General features: G+C 48.3%; 1 protein-coding gene across 2 annotated transcripts; it reads left to right on the forward strand.

Annotated features, from left to right (window-relative positions):
• The first annotated feature begins 2,967 nt into the window (after positions 1 to 2,967).
• STX10 (syntaxin 10) lies at positions 2,968 to 12,478 on the forward strand. 2 transcript variants are annotated; one of them, XM_075276049.1, is made up of 8 exons: positions 2,968 to 3,419; positions 6,490 to 6,659; positions 6,767 to 6,861; positions 8,392 to 8,454; positions 8,527 to 8,634; positions 9,096 to 9,202; positions 9,517 to 9,611; positions 12,212 to 12,478. In XM_075276049.1, exons 1-8 carry the CDS (start codon positions 3,385 to 3,387, stop codon positions 12,289 to 12,291), a joined length of 753 nt encoding a protein of 250 aa, XP_075132150.1. In that variant the 5' UTR covers positions 2,968 to 3,384; the 3' UTR covers positions 12,292 to 12,478. The 2 variants fall into 2 exon arrangements, with proteins under 2 accessions (XP_075132150.1, XP_075132149.1); XM_075276048.1 differs by having other exon boundaries at positions 8,392 to 8,634.
• The last annotated feature ends 1,773 nt before the right edge of the window (positions 12,479 to 14,251 follow it).

Below are 14,251 nucleotides of genomic sequence, written 5' to 3' on the forward strand. Positions count from 1 at the left end.
CTACGCCCAACAGCAGCACAACTGGGGTATTCCTGCCCCTATGAGCTGTTAGGACAGGTGGAATTTTTAATTACCTAACAGCTTTTGACCTCTATAAGAGGCCGGAAGACCTGCTCCTCCCTTGTGTTTTTTTCTGTCCTGTGGGACAGGACAGGTGGTCAGGGGGGGAGCAGATGTTCTGACCTCCTATAGGGGTCCACTACTCTCCCCCACCGGTACCTGACAGCAGAAGATCTTTTTCTGGACATCCTCTTTTTTCAGCAGAGGTCCCCTTCTCCCGGCGGGGACCCTGCCGGCTCGTGCACGCTCCTGTCCGACTGGGGCGCCGGGTCGGGGCTTTACCCTAGGAACGCTAGACCTAGGAACCTTTCTCAGGTTCCTCCGGTCCGCCGTCTAACAGGGTCCGCCGCACATGCGCAGTGCGCGGGTCAGTGGCGACATCATGGGCAGAGACACGGTTCCTCTCTCTAGAGCAGATATGTGCTGCAGCCTCTTGGAGCTCACAGCTGACTTTTGCCAAACACTACAGATTGGACTGGCGTACGGCCGATGCTACAGCATTTGGGCACTCCGTCTTGGCATCAGCCTGCCAGGAGGTCCCGCCCTAGGGGAGATAATACTTGCTAAATCCCCAGTTGTGCTGCTGTTGGGCGTAGGGGGAAAGAAAGATTATGAATGATAATCTGTTTTCCCTTAGCCCAAACAGCAGCACAAGGCTCCCTCCCTAAGAGGTGCTATTGTACAGATTTTGTGTATGTGTGTGTAGCTCTTGGCATACATTGCTCTTGTTACTAACACAAGGGAGGAGCAGGTCTTCCGGCCTCTTATAGAGGTCAAAAGCTGTTAGGTAATTAAAAATTCCACCTGTCCTAACAGCTCATAGGGGCAGAAATACCCAGTTGTGCTGCTGTTTGGGCTAAGGGAAAACAGATTATCATTCATAATCTTTCTTTCAGGCATATGTGGGGCACATACGGCATAATTTTGCTGATAGAGCCCCTTTAAGGGTGAGTTCACACTACGTAAACAGCAGCTTATTCTGAACGTAAAACGTTTACTGCCGTTTACGTAGTGTGAATTCCTGGGCTCTGGTGTGACTGATATAATAATACATTTTATTTATTCACATATTCCACAGCGCTGAACAATTTGTAGGGTTCAAATACAGACAGAAAGTCATTTCACACATGTCCTGTAACATGTGGATGGAGCTTGGACATATAGAGTTAGCCTGAAATGGCATCATATCATGTGGGGAAATGTGGGAGCGGAGACAGAGGAGGGTTACATTTTGGGGATTCTAATTATAGTACGGAAGGGTTTACATTAGACATTGTGATAGGCCTGTCTGATAAGATGCGTCTTTAGTTTGCGTTTGAAACTGTAGAAGTTGGGAGTTAATCTGATTGTCCGGGGTAGAGCATTCCAGAGAAGTGGTGCAGCTCAGGAGAAGTCTTGTATACGAGCATGGGAGGTTCTGATAATAGAGGATGTAAGTGTTAGGTCATTGAGTGAGCGGAGAACACGGGTTGGGCGGTAGACAGAGATGAGTGAGGAGATGTAGGGAGGTGCGGCATTATGGAGAGCCTTGTGAAGGAGGGGGAGAACTTTATATTTTATTCTATAATAATGAATAGGATATCGCCACGTGTGACCAATGTGCTCCCTGACGTCAGGCAGAAGCGCCAAAGAAAGCAGGGAATCGCTCCAAAGAGGTATATAAGGCCAAATTCACATCTGCATTCAGGGACCCCTGAATGGAAACCTATGCGCATAGAAAAAGTGATTACCTAAGGAAACTCCCGGACCCCATAGATATAATGGGTTTCCTCCTTGCAGGACTTTTCTCTCAGGTGGGATTCTGCAGTGGACTCTTGTACGGAGACTCCAACATAAGACTCCATTCCCACGGAGTAACGCGATGCTCCTTCTGACACGTAAACACGAGTCAGAGTGAGCGCTGTAAAACAGAATCCCATTGACTTCAATGGGTGCAGTCTTACACGCGCTACACATTGAAATCAATGGGAGGCTTTTTAACCCATTGATTTCAATGTGTGGCGCGGGTGAGACGGAACCCATTGAAGTCAAAGGGATCTGTTTTACAGCGCTCACTTTGACACGTGTTTACGTGTCAGAATGAGTGGCGTTACTCCGTGAGAACAGAGCCTAAGTGTGAATACGGCCTTACCAGCTATTCAATAAGAAGTTATTTATTTAACCTTATACACACTGGAATTTATTTTTTTTTTGGCTGTACATTTCATTGCAATTTCTCTGGTATTTTTTACACAACGCTGTAGGCTCTGGAGAATTTTTTCAGGTACTTTCTTACAGATTTCATTATAAGGAAGAAAAACTACAAAAAAAGAAATAAAAACACAAAAAATGCTGAAAATAAACCACCGAGGGGGAAAAACACCATAGAAGGACACAACGCAGAACTGACAGGACACTAATGTGAACATGGCTTTAGCTGGGGCAGACGTCTGAGGGAAATGAGTTAAAAAAAAATCACTTTGTAATATTTTTTAATGTAATACACCCTTGTGCGACTATAATGACAAAAATGGTCAAATCCTACCTCAGATAGGTTTTAATACTGTGCCAAAATCTGACTAAAAATCTCTCTGACTGGTCATGGCCACAGACTAGACTTCCATGTCACTATTCACACATGAATCCCGTGTAGCACAGACACATTTCCCCTGAGATTAGAGAAGGTGACGAGGACAAGCGATTTCCTCACACACCGCAGGATTTACCTCAGGCTCTCCCGCCTCTGTCACTGAAACTGACTGCGTCACTAGTTCTGTTCCCGCCTCAGGGCGGTGGGCGGAGCCAGAGCGGAATGGGCGGGAAAGCCGGCAGTGAGCAGTGGAGGACCGGAGAGACTACAACTCCCATGATCCTTAGCGGGCAAAGCCGGAAACACGTGCAAATCTGAGCCTGTGGGGGTGTGGGTGGGAAGAAGGAAGGTTGACAAGTGAGAGGGAAGAGATTACTCGACAGCAGAGGGAGGGGGCTGGGTAAACCCCCCCCAAAACATTGCAATAACTAAGCCTATAGATGATAACTCATGCACCTAGCTCTTATAGTGGTCTGGGGGCTGCTCTAGGCAGAGGGGGAGGGGCTGTTGTTTACATCTCATAGGGCTTGTATATACGTGACTATTTATGTTGCTGTAAAAGTTGCCTCTCGTCACATTGTAATTTTATATTCAGCCTGTCTCTTTAAATCTCTACGAGGCCGACGCCTGTGTTGTATCTGTACGTGGACGTATCTATAGGCGCAGTAGTATATGGAAGGGTATGGCGCAGCTCTAGATACGTAAAGTCATCGTATTCCTTGTCGTGACCGGGTGCTGAGAAGAGATCGCTCGCCATGTCTCTGGAGGATCCGTTTTCCGTGGTGCGAGGGTGAGTATTCACTGGGTCACGTATGTCATCTACATCGAGGTCCATGTTATTGTGGACCACAACACATCTAGCTCCACCCACTTCCACTTTGACTCCACCCATTTGTCTTTATACTCCGCACGATATGCGCCCACAGTATAATGTCCCCTCTCGTGGTGCGCCCACAGTATAATGTCCCCTCTCCTGGTGCGCCCACAGTATAATGTCCCCTCTCCTGGTGCGCCCACAGTATAGTGTCCCCTCTCCTGGTGCGCCCACAGTATAATGTCCCCTCTCGTGGTGCACCCACAGTATAATGTCCCCTCTCGTGGTGCACCCACAGTATAATGTCCCCTCTCGTGGTGCGCTCACAGTATAATGTCCCCACTCGTGGTGCGCCCACAGTATAATGTCCCCTCTCCTGGTGCGCCCACAGTATAATGTCCCCTCTCCTGGTGCGCCCACAGTATAATGTCCCCTCCCTGGTGCGCCCACAGTATAATGTCCCCTCTCGTGGTGCACCCACAGTATAATGTCCCCTCTCGTGGTGCACCCACAGTATAATGTCCCCTCTCGTGGTGCGCTCACAGTATAATGTCCCCACTCGTGGTGCGCCCACAGTATAATGTCCCCTCTCCTGGTGCGCCCACAGTATAATGTCCCCTCCCTGGTGCGCCCACAGTATAATGTCCCCTCTCCTGGTGCACCCACAGTATAATGTCCCCTTTCGTGGTGCACCCACAGTATAATGTCCCCTCCCTGGTGCGCCCACAGTATAATGTCCCCTCTCGTGGTGCACCCACAGTATAATGTCCCCTCCCTGGTGCACCCACAGTATAATGTCCCCTCTCGTGGTGCACCCACAGTATAATGTCCCCTCTCGTGGTGCGCCCACAGTATAATGTCCCCTCTCCTGGTGCGCCCACAGTATAATGTCCCCTCTCCTGGTGCGCCCACAGTATAATGTCCCCTCTCCTGGTGCGCCCACAGTATAATGTCCCCTCTCCTGGTGCGCCCACAGTATAATGTCCCCTCTCCTGGTGCGCCCACAGTATAATGTCCCCACTCGTGGTGCGCCCACAGTATAATGTCCCCTCTCGTGGTGCGCCCACAGTATAATGTCCCCTCTCCTGGTGCACCCACAGTATAATGTCCCCTTTCGTGGTGCACCCACAGTATAATGTCCCCTCCCTGGTGCGCCCACAGTATAATGTCCCCTCTCGTGGTGCACCCACAGTATAATGTCCCCTCCCTGGTGCACCCACAGTATAATGTCTCCTCTCGTGGTGCACCCACAGTATAATGTCCCCTCTCCTGGTGCGCCCACAGTATAATGTCCCCTCTCCTGGTGCGCCCACAGTATAATGTCCCCTCTCCTGGTGCGCCCACAGTATAATGTCCCCTCTCCTGGTGCGCCCACAGTATAATGTCCCCTCTCCTGGTGCGCCCACAGTATAATGTCCCCTCTCGTGGTGCGCCCACAGTATAATGTCCCCTCTCGTGGTGTGCCCACAGTATAATGTCCCCTCTCCTGGTGCGCCCACAGTATAATGTCCCCTTTCGTGGTGCACCCACAGTATAATGTCCCCTCCCTGGTGCGCCCACAGTATAATGTCCCCTCTCCTGGTGCACCCACAGTATAATGTCCCCTCCCTGGTGCACCCACAGTATAATGTCCCCTCTCGTGGTGCACCCACAGTATAATGTCCCCTCTTCTGGTGCGCCCACAGTATAATGTCCCCTCTCCTGGTGCGCCCACAGTATAATGTCCCCTCTCCTGGTGCGCCCACAGTATAATGTCCCCTCTCGTGGTGCGCTCACAGTATAATGTCCCCTCTCGTGGTGCACCCACAGTATAATGTCCCCTCTCGTGGTGCGCTCACAGTATAATGTCCCCTCCATGGTGCACCCACAGTATAATGTCCCCTCTCCTGGTGCGCCCACAGTATAATGTCCCCTCTCCTGGTGCGCCCACAGTATAATGTCCCCTCCATGGTGCACCCACAGTATAATGTCCCCTCTCGTGGTGCGCCCACAGTATAATGTCCCCTCTCGTGGTGCGCTCACAGTATAATGTCCCCTCCATGGTGCACCCACAGTATAATGTCCCCTCTCCTGGTGCGCCCACAGTATAATGTCCCCTCTCCTGGTGCGCCCACAGTATAATGTCCCCTCCATGGTGCACCCACAGTATAATGTCCCCTCTCGTGGTGCGCCCACAGTATAATGTCCCCTCTCCTGGTGCGCCCACAGTATAATGTACCCTCCATGGTGCACCCACAGTATAATGTCCCCTCTCCTGGTGCGCCCACAGTATAATGTCCCCTCCCTGGTGCGCCCACAGTATAATGTCCCCTCCCTGGTGCGCCCACAGTATAATGTCCCCTCTCGTGGTACGCCCACAGTATAATGTCCCTCTCCTGGTGCGCCCACAGTATAATGTCCCCTCCCTGGTGCGCCCACAGTATAATGGATCACATAAACAAACAAAAAAATAAAATAGTAACACTCACCTCGCCCATTCCACTTCCAGGTTCCCGCGCTCCACCCAGAGGCTGCATGAACAGCTGATCTGTGCGGGGTTCAGGTGTCAGACCCCCACAGATCACATACTGACAATCTACCCTGTGGACAGGTCATCAGTATGAAATTTACTGATGGGCCAGAAATCCCTTTTAATGCCGCCTCTGATTTTTTTTTTCCACCGGAAAACCAAATGTAGACAATCTACAAAAAGTTCCCCAAACCGTCCCTGCACTTCCTCTTTAATCGTCTCCTTTCATTTTATGTTTTGTCTCATATTATAATTAAAGGGATTAGGATTATATTAAATTATAAAAAAAAAATAGTAGACATTGTGACCCCCATCCATTCCCTCGGACTCTATATACTCGCCTCCAGCAATGACCACGCCGGTGCTAACATGGGGGCCAGTATGCAGAGACGGGGGAACCGAGATGTGGCGGGGGATAGTATTTACCCTGTGGCTCCCCTGATATTGCTGCACTACAACTCCTAGCATGCTCTTGGCTGCCATCTTGGTTTCCTCTTGCCCTCTTCTCTCCCCTTTACCACCACTTGTATTCTACAGGGAGGTGCAGAAGGCTCTGAACACCAGCCGGGGGCTATACCAGCGCTGGTGCGAGCTTCTTCAGGAGAGTCAGGTGACCAGTGTGGAAGAATTTGATTGGACAACCAATGAACTTCGGAATTCTCTGCGCAGCATCGAATGGGACCTGGAGGACTTGGAAGAGACGATCAGTATCCTAACATGGCGTTGTCGTAGTGTCTGCCCCGCTTGACCCCAATTCCCACCATTTCTTCTATCTCAGACCCCTATTCTGTTATTTCCTTCACTCATGTCTTGGGCATCGTTGAATCGAATCAGAAGAAGTTTAAGATCTCGGAGGCTGAACTGAACGAGAGGAGGGAGTTTGTGGAGAAGACGCGGAGCTCCTTAAAGGTGATATTTAAAGGCATCCTATCATTGGATTCCCTTTTTTTCTAACACTTAGGAATAGCCTTAAAGAAAGGCTATTCTTCTCCTACCTTTAGATGTCTTCTCTACACCGCTGTTCAGTAGAAATCCGGGTTTTCTTCTGTATGCAAATGAATTCTCTCGCAGCACTGGGGGCGGTCCTCAACGCTCAAACAGTACAGGGGGCATCCCCAATGCTGCGAGAGAACTCTCCAGCGCCGCCTCCGTCTTCTTCTGGAACGTCATCTCTTCTGTGTCTTCTTCCATCCTTGGTTTCAATCTTCTAGGCCCCAGGCCACAAGAAAATGGCCGCTTACACAGTAACGCAGGGAGAGGGCGTTCCAGAAGAAGATGGAGGCGTTGCTGGAGAGTTCTCTCGCAGCATTGGGGACACCCCCGTTGCTTCGAGTGAACTCATTAGCATACTGAAGAAAACCGGGATTTCCAAACGGCAGAACAGAGAAGACATCTAAAGGTAGGAGAAGAATAACCTTTCTTACGTCTATTCCTACCTGTTGGAGGGAGAGAAAAAAAGGGTATCCAATGATAGGATCCCTTTAAGAATTGTATATTAACTTATAGATGGAGCATATATGGAGTCTCATCTAATAATCCAAATTAGAGAGACGACAGAAGAAGGGGACCAGAGGTCCGTTGTGGAAGAATCGCGCTCTCTGGTATACAGAAGAGGATGGTAGACCAAGATCCAAACTTGAATTTTTTATTGGATAACACACAGTACAGTACGACGCATTTCGGGCCTTATAATGGCCCTTTCTCAAGTGCAAAAAGGAAAGGTGATAAATTCTCGCAGCCAATTTTTTTTCAAGGTTTTCTGTTGTTGCCTTGTGAGACCTCTAGCTAGAGCATCATTTATACTTCTGGCTGTCTGCTACCATGCCTGGCTGAGGAAACCAGGTGAGAGTGGAGACAGGAGGGGCGCACAGATGGCAGATGCATCATGGGAAATGAAGTTTGTCCACAGATTCACTGCATGTAAATAAGTGAAAGAAGGAGCTGCAAGTAATGTAAAAGCAAGCAAAGGTTCCACATGGCAACAACAGAAAACCTTCAAAGAAATTGACTGCGAGAATTTTATCAGCTTTCCTTTTTGCACTTGAGAAAGGGCCATTGTAAGGCCTGAAATGCGTCGTGCTGTACTGTGTGTTATACAATAAAAAATTAAAGTTTGGATCTTGGTCCTCCATCCTCTTCTGTATACCAGAGAGCGCGGTTCTTCCATAACGGACCTCTGGTCCTCTTCTTATAAACAATACATTATAGTTGGGGGCTTGGTACAGGTTTTGCATTGGGTCCAGGAATGTGGCACAAAAGCTGAGCGCAGGGGCTTTTACATGTACCCCTAGGCACTGGTATAGCGGTCACATAGGCATTACCCATCTGTCCTATTAATGGATTTATAACAAACAGCAGAATACAAGTCCTGGGCACCGTCATGGCGGCTCTCGGACCCATCTCTCTGTTCTTACGCAATTACCATGTGTATATTTTCAGGAAATGAGGGATCACATCTCTAGTCCCAGAGCTCAAGCCTTCACCGAACGGAAGAACCGAGAGGTAAGGGGATCTCTTTATGGGGTTGTCACATTATACATTCGGCACTCTCATCTCTGCTCTCTCCTCTCTCAGGCGTTGGGCGTCTCTCAACCTCTGACCTCTGATCGCTTCTCTCGATTGGACGAGGAGATCATGTCAGGAAACTCGCGCTACATTGAGGAGCAACAAGCACAGCAGCAGGTCTGTCCGCCATTATTATCTGTAGGAGACCAGCGGGTTATCCAGCTTGGCTAGACGGCTTGCAGAGAGATGACATGTTTGCCACGCCGTACTTAGCGCCCTGATTTTTCCATTTAGTGGGCACTATAGACCCTGTTGGTTGAGAATTTTCAGACAACTGTAAGGCGAGGGTGACGTCAGCCACGACTCTGTTCTCTTACGTACCTGTCTATAGGATTATCCTATCCAGGTTAATAGGAGCCATGTATAGCTGCTCAAGCTCGCCCCCTAGTGGTATGAAATGTTTCTTGAGATTTTACATCCTGATTTGCAATGGTTTGTACCAAGAAAGTGAGTAGTATCAGATGTGGGAATGGTAGATGCACTATAATATGGCAGCATAGACGTTACCGGCATGTGCACAGAGGATTGAGCGCCACCCACAGGTGACATAAAACATTACTTGTCTGTTCTCTCTTCAGCTGATTATGAATGCTCAGGACGAGGAGCTGGAGCTGGTGTCGGGCAGTATCCGGGTCCTGAAGAACATGTCAGGGAAGATTGGAGATGAATTGGACGAGCAGGCTGTGTGAGTCACTGTCCTTGTATTACTATATACGTTTATATAAGGCTTCATGCACACAACCATCATGTTGCTATATGGGGATGCATTAATTTCTATGGCGCCATATACTCTTAGTGTCTGGGCTGTAGAAAAGAGCCACAAAATGTGCTGCAGGTCCTGTACATTGTGGCTCAATCTGGTCTATTGTATTGATAAGGTCCATGGATGCCATCCTTTGCTCTCCGTTCCAGTTCCCATGGTCATGTGCATGGTACCTTACATGTATACACACAAGACTAAACCGGGATGTACCGCTTGTGCCCTTATGTCTTCCGCAGGATGCTTGATGAGTTTTCCTATGAGATGGACAATACTCAAAGCCGCATGGACACAGTCCTCAAGAGAATGGCCAAAGTGTCACATATGACTAGTGGTAAGAATATAGGACAGGGGGCGATGGCTGCTCATCATAAGGCAGCATTATAGGATCTTAAAGGGGTAATGTCACAAAGATCTTTTATTATCTATACTGTGGACATCAGGGACCCCCGGGTAAAGTTGGATTAGTTTTTTTGTCAGTCCCCTATATCTGAATAGTGTCAGCGTGCTTGCTCAACTATCACTCTGCTCAAACCTCATGTGAATGGGGCCCTGGGCATCCATTGTAGTGATTGTGGGGGTCCCGTAGTCAGCCCCGTAGGATAGGTGGTACAACCTCTTTAAACATCATATATGTCAATATTACACTAATACTAGTAAGTGTTTTAAACCTTACTAGTTGTATTATTTTGCAGATATATTTCCCCTCGTGACCGCCCTCAGCGCTGCTGGAGATCAGTGTCTATAGCCATAGGGATACATTGAAAGTCTGAGTTCCAGATAAAGAGGGTTGTCCAGGTAGTAGTAATGTACTGACCTAGTTCCAGGGGTCGCTGATGGTGGACCAAGTTGTGTGATCCGAAGCAGTGTTCTGACCCCAGGTCGCTCCACTTCTCCTTCCCCATTCTTACAGATAATTATTACCTGTGATATTGAGGAAGGAGGGGGAACAAAGTGCTGCCTCCAAATATATGACCTGGTGGTTGTGACATCTTTCATCAGCGATCCCTGGGACTAGTAAATTATTATTCTCCAGATAACCCCTTTACGTAAATGTCCCAGCGGCTCAGAATCTGGTCTGATTTTTGGTTTCTCCTAATCTCACTTTCCACCATAGTCAGTCATTCATAGGTTTTCTGGTTCCAGCTCAGGGGAAGGGCCCGGTTTGGATACCTTTCTTGTCATTACAGGCTCCCCTGACAGGAGTCACTGCTGAGGGACCCACCATTTGGGGATCAGCATTGTTGGTAGTGAGGCCTGACAGGACCCCTATACGAGGGGGGACCCAAAAGTTTCCAGAATGAGGCTGCTGCGCGCGCAGTTTTCGTAGTACGCGATTCTGCAGCTAGTTATTAGTTCAACCACATCTTCTCAGTCAGTGTGCCAAGTGGCGTTGATGCGGAAGGTTTCGTCTACCCGCAGTGAATTTTCTTGCAAGAGCTGATTTGTCCAGCCGTCATTTTTGTTCATGGAGAAGTTTTATGAGCAGCGCGCGGCTGTGAAGTTTTGCTTTCTGCTCGGGAAAAAAGCATCGGAAATTGTTCAAATGCTGAAGACCGCTTACACGGATGACGCTATGTGTCAAACTCAAGTTTACTCGTGGTTCACCCGCTTTAAAAATGGTGAAATGTCAATTGATGATCAAGCGCGTTCTGGACATCCGTCAACTTCCCGAACGGACAAAAGTGTCCAAAAACTCAACGAGCTTGTGCGTGAAGATCGACGACGGACCATTGAGGAACTCGAAGAGTTGTCTGGAGTGAGTTGGAGCTCGATTCAGTGCATTTTATTGGAGGATTTGGGCATGTCACGGTTCGCTGCAAAGATTGTGCGGCGGCTGTTGACTGATCAACAGAAAGAGCGTCGCATCGAAACATGCTGTGCCATGAAAGAACATGCCGAAACTGACCCAGAATCTTTTTCTAAAACTATTACGGGAGATGAGTCTTGGTGCTATACTTACGACCTGGAAACCAAACAACAATCAAGCCACTGGAAGACGCCATCCTCACCCCGCGCAAAAAAAGGCTCATCAAGTGAAGTCCAATGTGCAGACAATCGTCATTTGTTTTTTCGATGCAAAAGGGATTGTGCACTCGGAATTCGTTCCAACAGGTCAGACCGTCAACCAGGTTTTCTACTTGGGAGTTCTCAAGAGGTTGCACAACAGTGTGCGGCAAAAAAGGCCCGAAATGTAGCAGTCTGGTGATTGGTTTCTCCACCACAACAATGCCCCAAGCCCATACCGCCATCTCGGTGACCACTTTCATGGCAAGAAACGGCATGGCTGTCTTGCCCCACCCATCCTATTCACCCGATATGGGAAGCGGAAAACAACGAAGGCGCTTGCACACATCAAAGTAGATGAGTTTAAAAAAATGTTTTGAACAATGGCAGACAAGATTTGACAAGTGTATTACCGTTAAAGGAGAGGACTGGGAAGGAGATTGAAGGAATTTTGTACAAAAAAATAAATACACGCTTCAAAAACAACTTTTCTGGAAACTTTTGGGTCCCCCCTCGTACATTTCTACTGGGCCCCCAAGGTCAGGGGCCATATTAGCAGTAACGTTCATCCATAGAGGGGGTGGGGGTAACGTAAGCCATGTCCACACGGGTTGCACATGCAGTATGTTAGTTTGTCAGGGGAGACGCTGGTGACTAATCCACTGCATTGTAAAGTGGCAACATGGTGGATGACATCTTAACACTTATTCACATGCCAGTTTCTGCTGTGGGTTTACTCCTATGCAATGCAGTGATTGTAAGCAGCGCAGACACAAAAAATACCCATTCAGGTGCTTTTTTGCAGCAGCAGCTTTCATGCAAATGTGCTTCTGAATTTCTAGAATGGACTATTAGCAGTAGAGTTGTCCTGGATGAATGAGACAACATCCTCCTGGACTGGAATAACACCGTGTCTCTCTCTTACAGACCGCCGGCAGTGGTGTGCTATCGCCGCCCTGGTGGTTGTGCTCTTTATTGTACTGATACTGCTGCTCACATTACCCTAATGAAAGGACTCCTGGACAAGAGGGATCTGAGCAGCCCGATGCTGTATACATGGAGACTACGAGTTACATAGGGGAAGGAGGTCTCCCTCCCTGGAAGACGAAGACTGAACGTGCCTCTCTGTAAGCTGCCAAACAAAAGCCACTTACCTGATTTATACTGCGCTCAATACAATTTTTTTAAAATCAATTTTTGATATTTTTGTGTGTTTAAGACCTTATTACGTCTATAAAGTTGAGAATCTAATCAGTTACTTGTGGCTTTATGATCCCTCAGGTGTCACCACCCAGCTTTCCCAGAGCCCTGATCTACAAATATGCTATATACACATCTACTGCAATCAGTTTTGCAGTTCAGGACTCCGGGAAACCAAAGGACAAAATCAAAAAGAGTGGTACACGTGGTCATATTGGTTGTCATCTGGGTACATACGGACAGGAGGGGGTGTTCTCCACCACCCATTGACTGTACAGTGTGAGGCCATGTTCACACTACTGCTAGTACATCCCATGACTGATAAGAGCAACGGCCATTGAACAGACACAGTAGTGCGAACCTACCCTTTGTAATAGGTGGCAGATTTGTAATGGAATCGAACATGGCCAGTGATGGAGGACCAGAGAGGTTTTCTCACTGTAGTCTCTATAGCGGAGGGAATGGACAATAAGGAGCAGTCTGTCCCCCCTCTATCCATTACTGACACTGGTCTGCCTTTAGGCGATGCAGGAACACTGAACGTAGATACATGCAGCCGAGCAGATAAAACACAAGGGGGGAGGGGAAGCAAATTATGAGCAGTCAGTAAAGCTACTGCTGTCCGAATATCCCATCTGAAACCACAAGTACAAGACTTCACACATTGTACGGCTGGGTTCACATGTGACAGAGAGAGAAATTCTGCATAGAGGACTTTTCTCTCTGCCGATTTCACTTTTGAAACGGACCCCATTATAGTCAATCTGGTCTCCCGGTGTTCAGGTGTAACTGCTAAAACAGCAGACCTGAATGACCGAGAGCATAAGATTTGCAGAATGTTCAGTCCTTTGCACAGAGGCCAGCTGTGAGGAGAATCAGCCCCTCCCCTCTACATTCACTGTGTAAAGAATGGAAAGCACCTCCCCCTCCACTCACTAGCTTTCAATCTTGCCTATGATCTCGTATCTATGGACAAACTTCCCTGGTAGCAGGAATGGAACAGCAAATTAGCTAGAAGGGAGACACCTAGTGGCAGGTACTTTAGAGATGTTTTTCAGGCAGAAGGTAGTCACATTTTTAATTAAAGAAGTGCATTACAATTTCGTCCAGAATGAAAATCTATGAAACGAGACTAAGTTGTCTGAAAATTAATTGACTATTTAAAGGGGGTGTTCAGTCATGGACACTTATTCCCTATCCACAGGACAGGGAAGAAGTGTCTGGTCAGTTGATGAAAGTCCTTGTGAATGGAGCGCCAGGGCTCATGCGTGACTGATGCTTCATTCACATCCACGGGGTTGCAAGTGCGGCCAGAGATTATTCCTAGAAGCAAATGGAGCGCCGATCATGCAAGTGCACTGACACGCCATTCATAAGGAGGCGTTTAGGGTGACTTTCAATCTCCCCTCCTGATCACTGGGAGACTAAGCAGTGGGACACTTATCCCCTATCTACAGGGCAAGGGATACGTGTCTATAACGCCACAACAAGGGATTTGTGGGGAACCTAAAGGTCCATTCACACAGAGCAAAGGGGCGCTGATTCTGGCACGGTAACTTGCGTAAGAATCAGCGCTGAAAAAAAGACTCCCGTTGACTTCAATGGCTTCTGTGCGGAAAATGGAACCCATTGAAGTCAATGGGAGTCTGTTTTTCAGCGCTGACTCTTACGCGAGTTACCGTGCCAGAATCAGCGCCACTTTCCTCCACATGATAGGAGTAGTAGTGACATCGTGCCACTTTCCTCCACATGATAGGAGTAGTAGTG

Source organism: Leptodactylus fuscus, chromosome 5, assembly GCF_031893055.1.
Source record: "Leptodactylus fuscus isolate aLepFus1 chromosome 5, aLepFus1.hap2, whole genome shotgun sequence".
In the NCBI taxonomy this organism is placed as follows: domain Eukaryota; kingdom Metazoa; phylum Chordata; class Amphibia; order Anura; family Leptodactylidae; genus Leptodactylus; species Leptodactylus fuscus.

What these genes read in the sequence shown, in the direction of transcription:
- STX10 (XM_075276048.1), top strand. Translation starts at nt 3,385, where the DNA reads ATGTCTCTGGAGGATCCGTTTTCCGTGGTGCGAGG. An exon ending in CCGTTTTCCGTGGTGCGAGG is followed by an intron (nt 3,420 to 6,489) that starts GTGAGTATTCAC and finishes TGTATTCTACAG; the next exon opens with GGAGGTGCAGAAGGCTCTGA. An exon ending in AGTGTCACATATGACTAGTG is followed by an intron (nt 9,612 to 12,211) that starts GTAAGAATATAG and finishes TCTCTCTTACAG; the next exon opens with ACCGCCGGCAGTGGTGTGCT.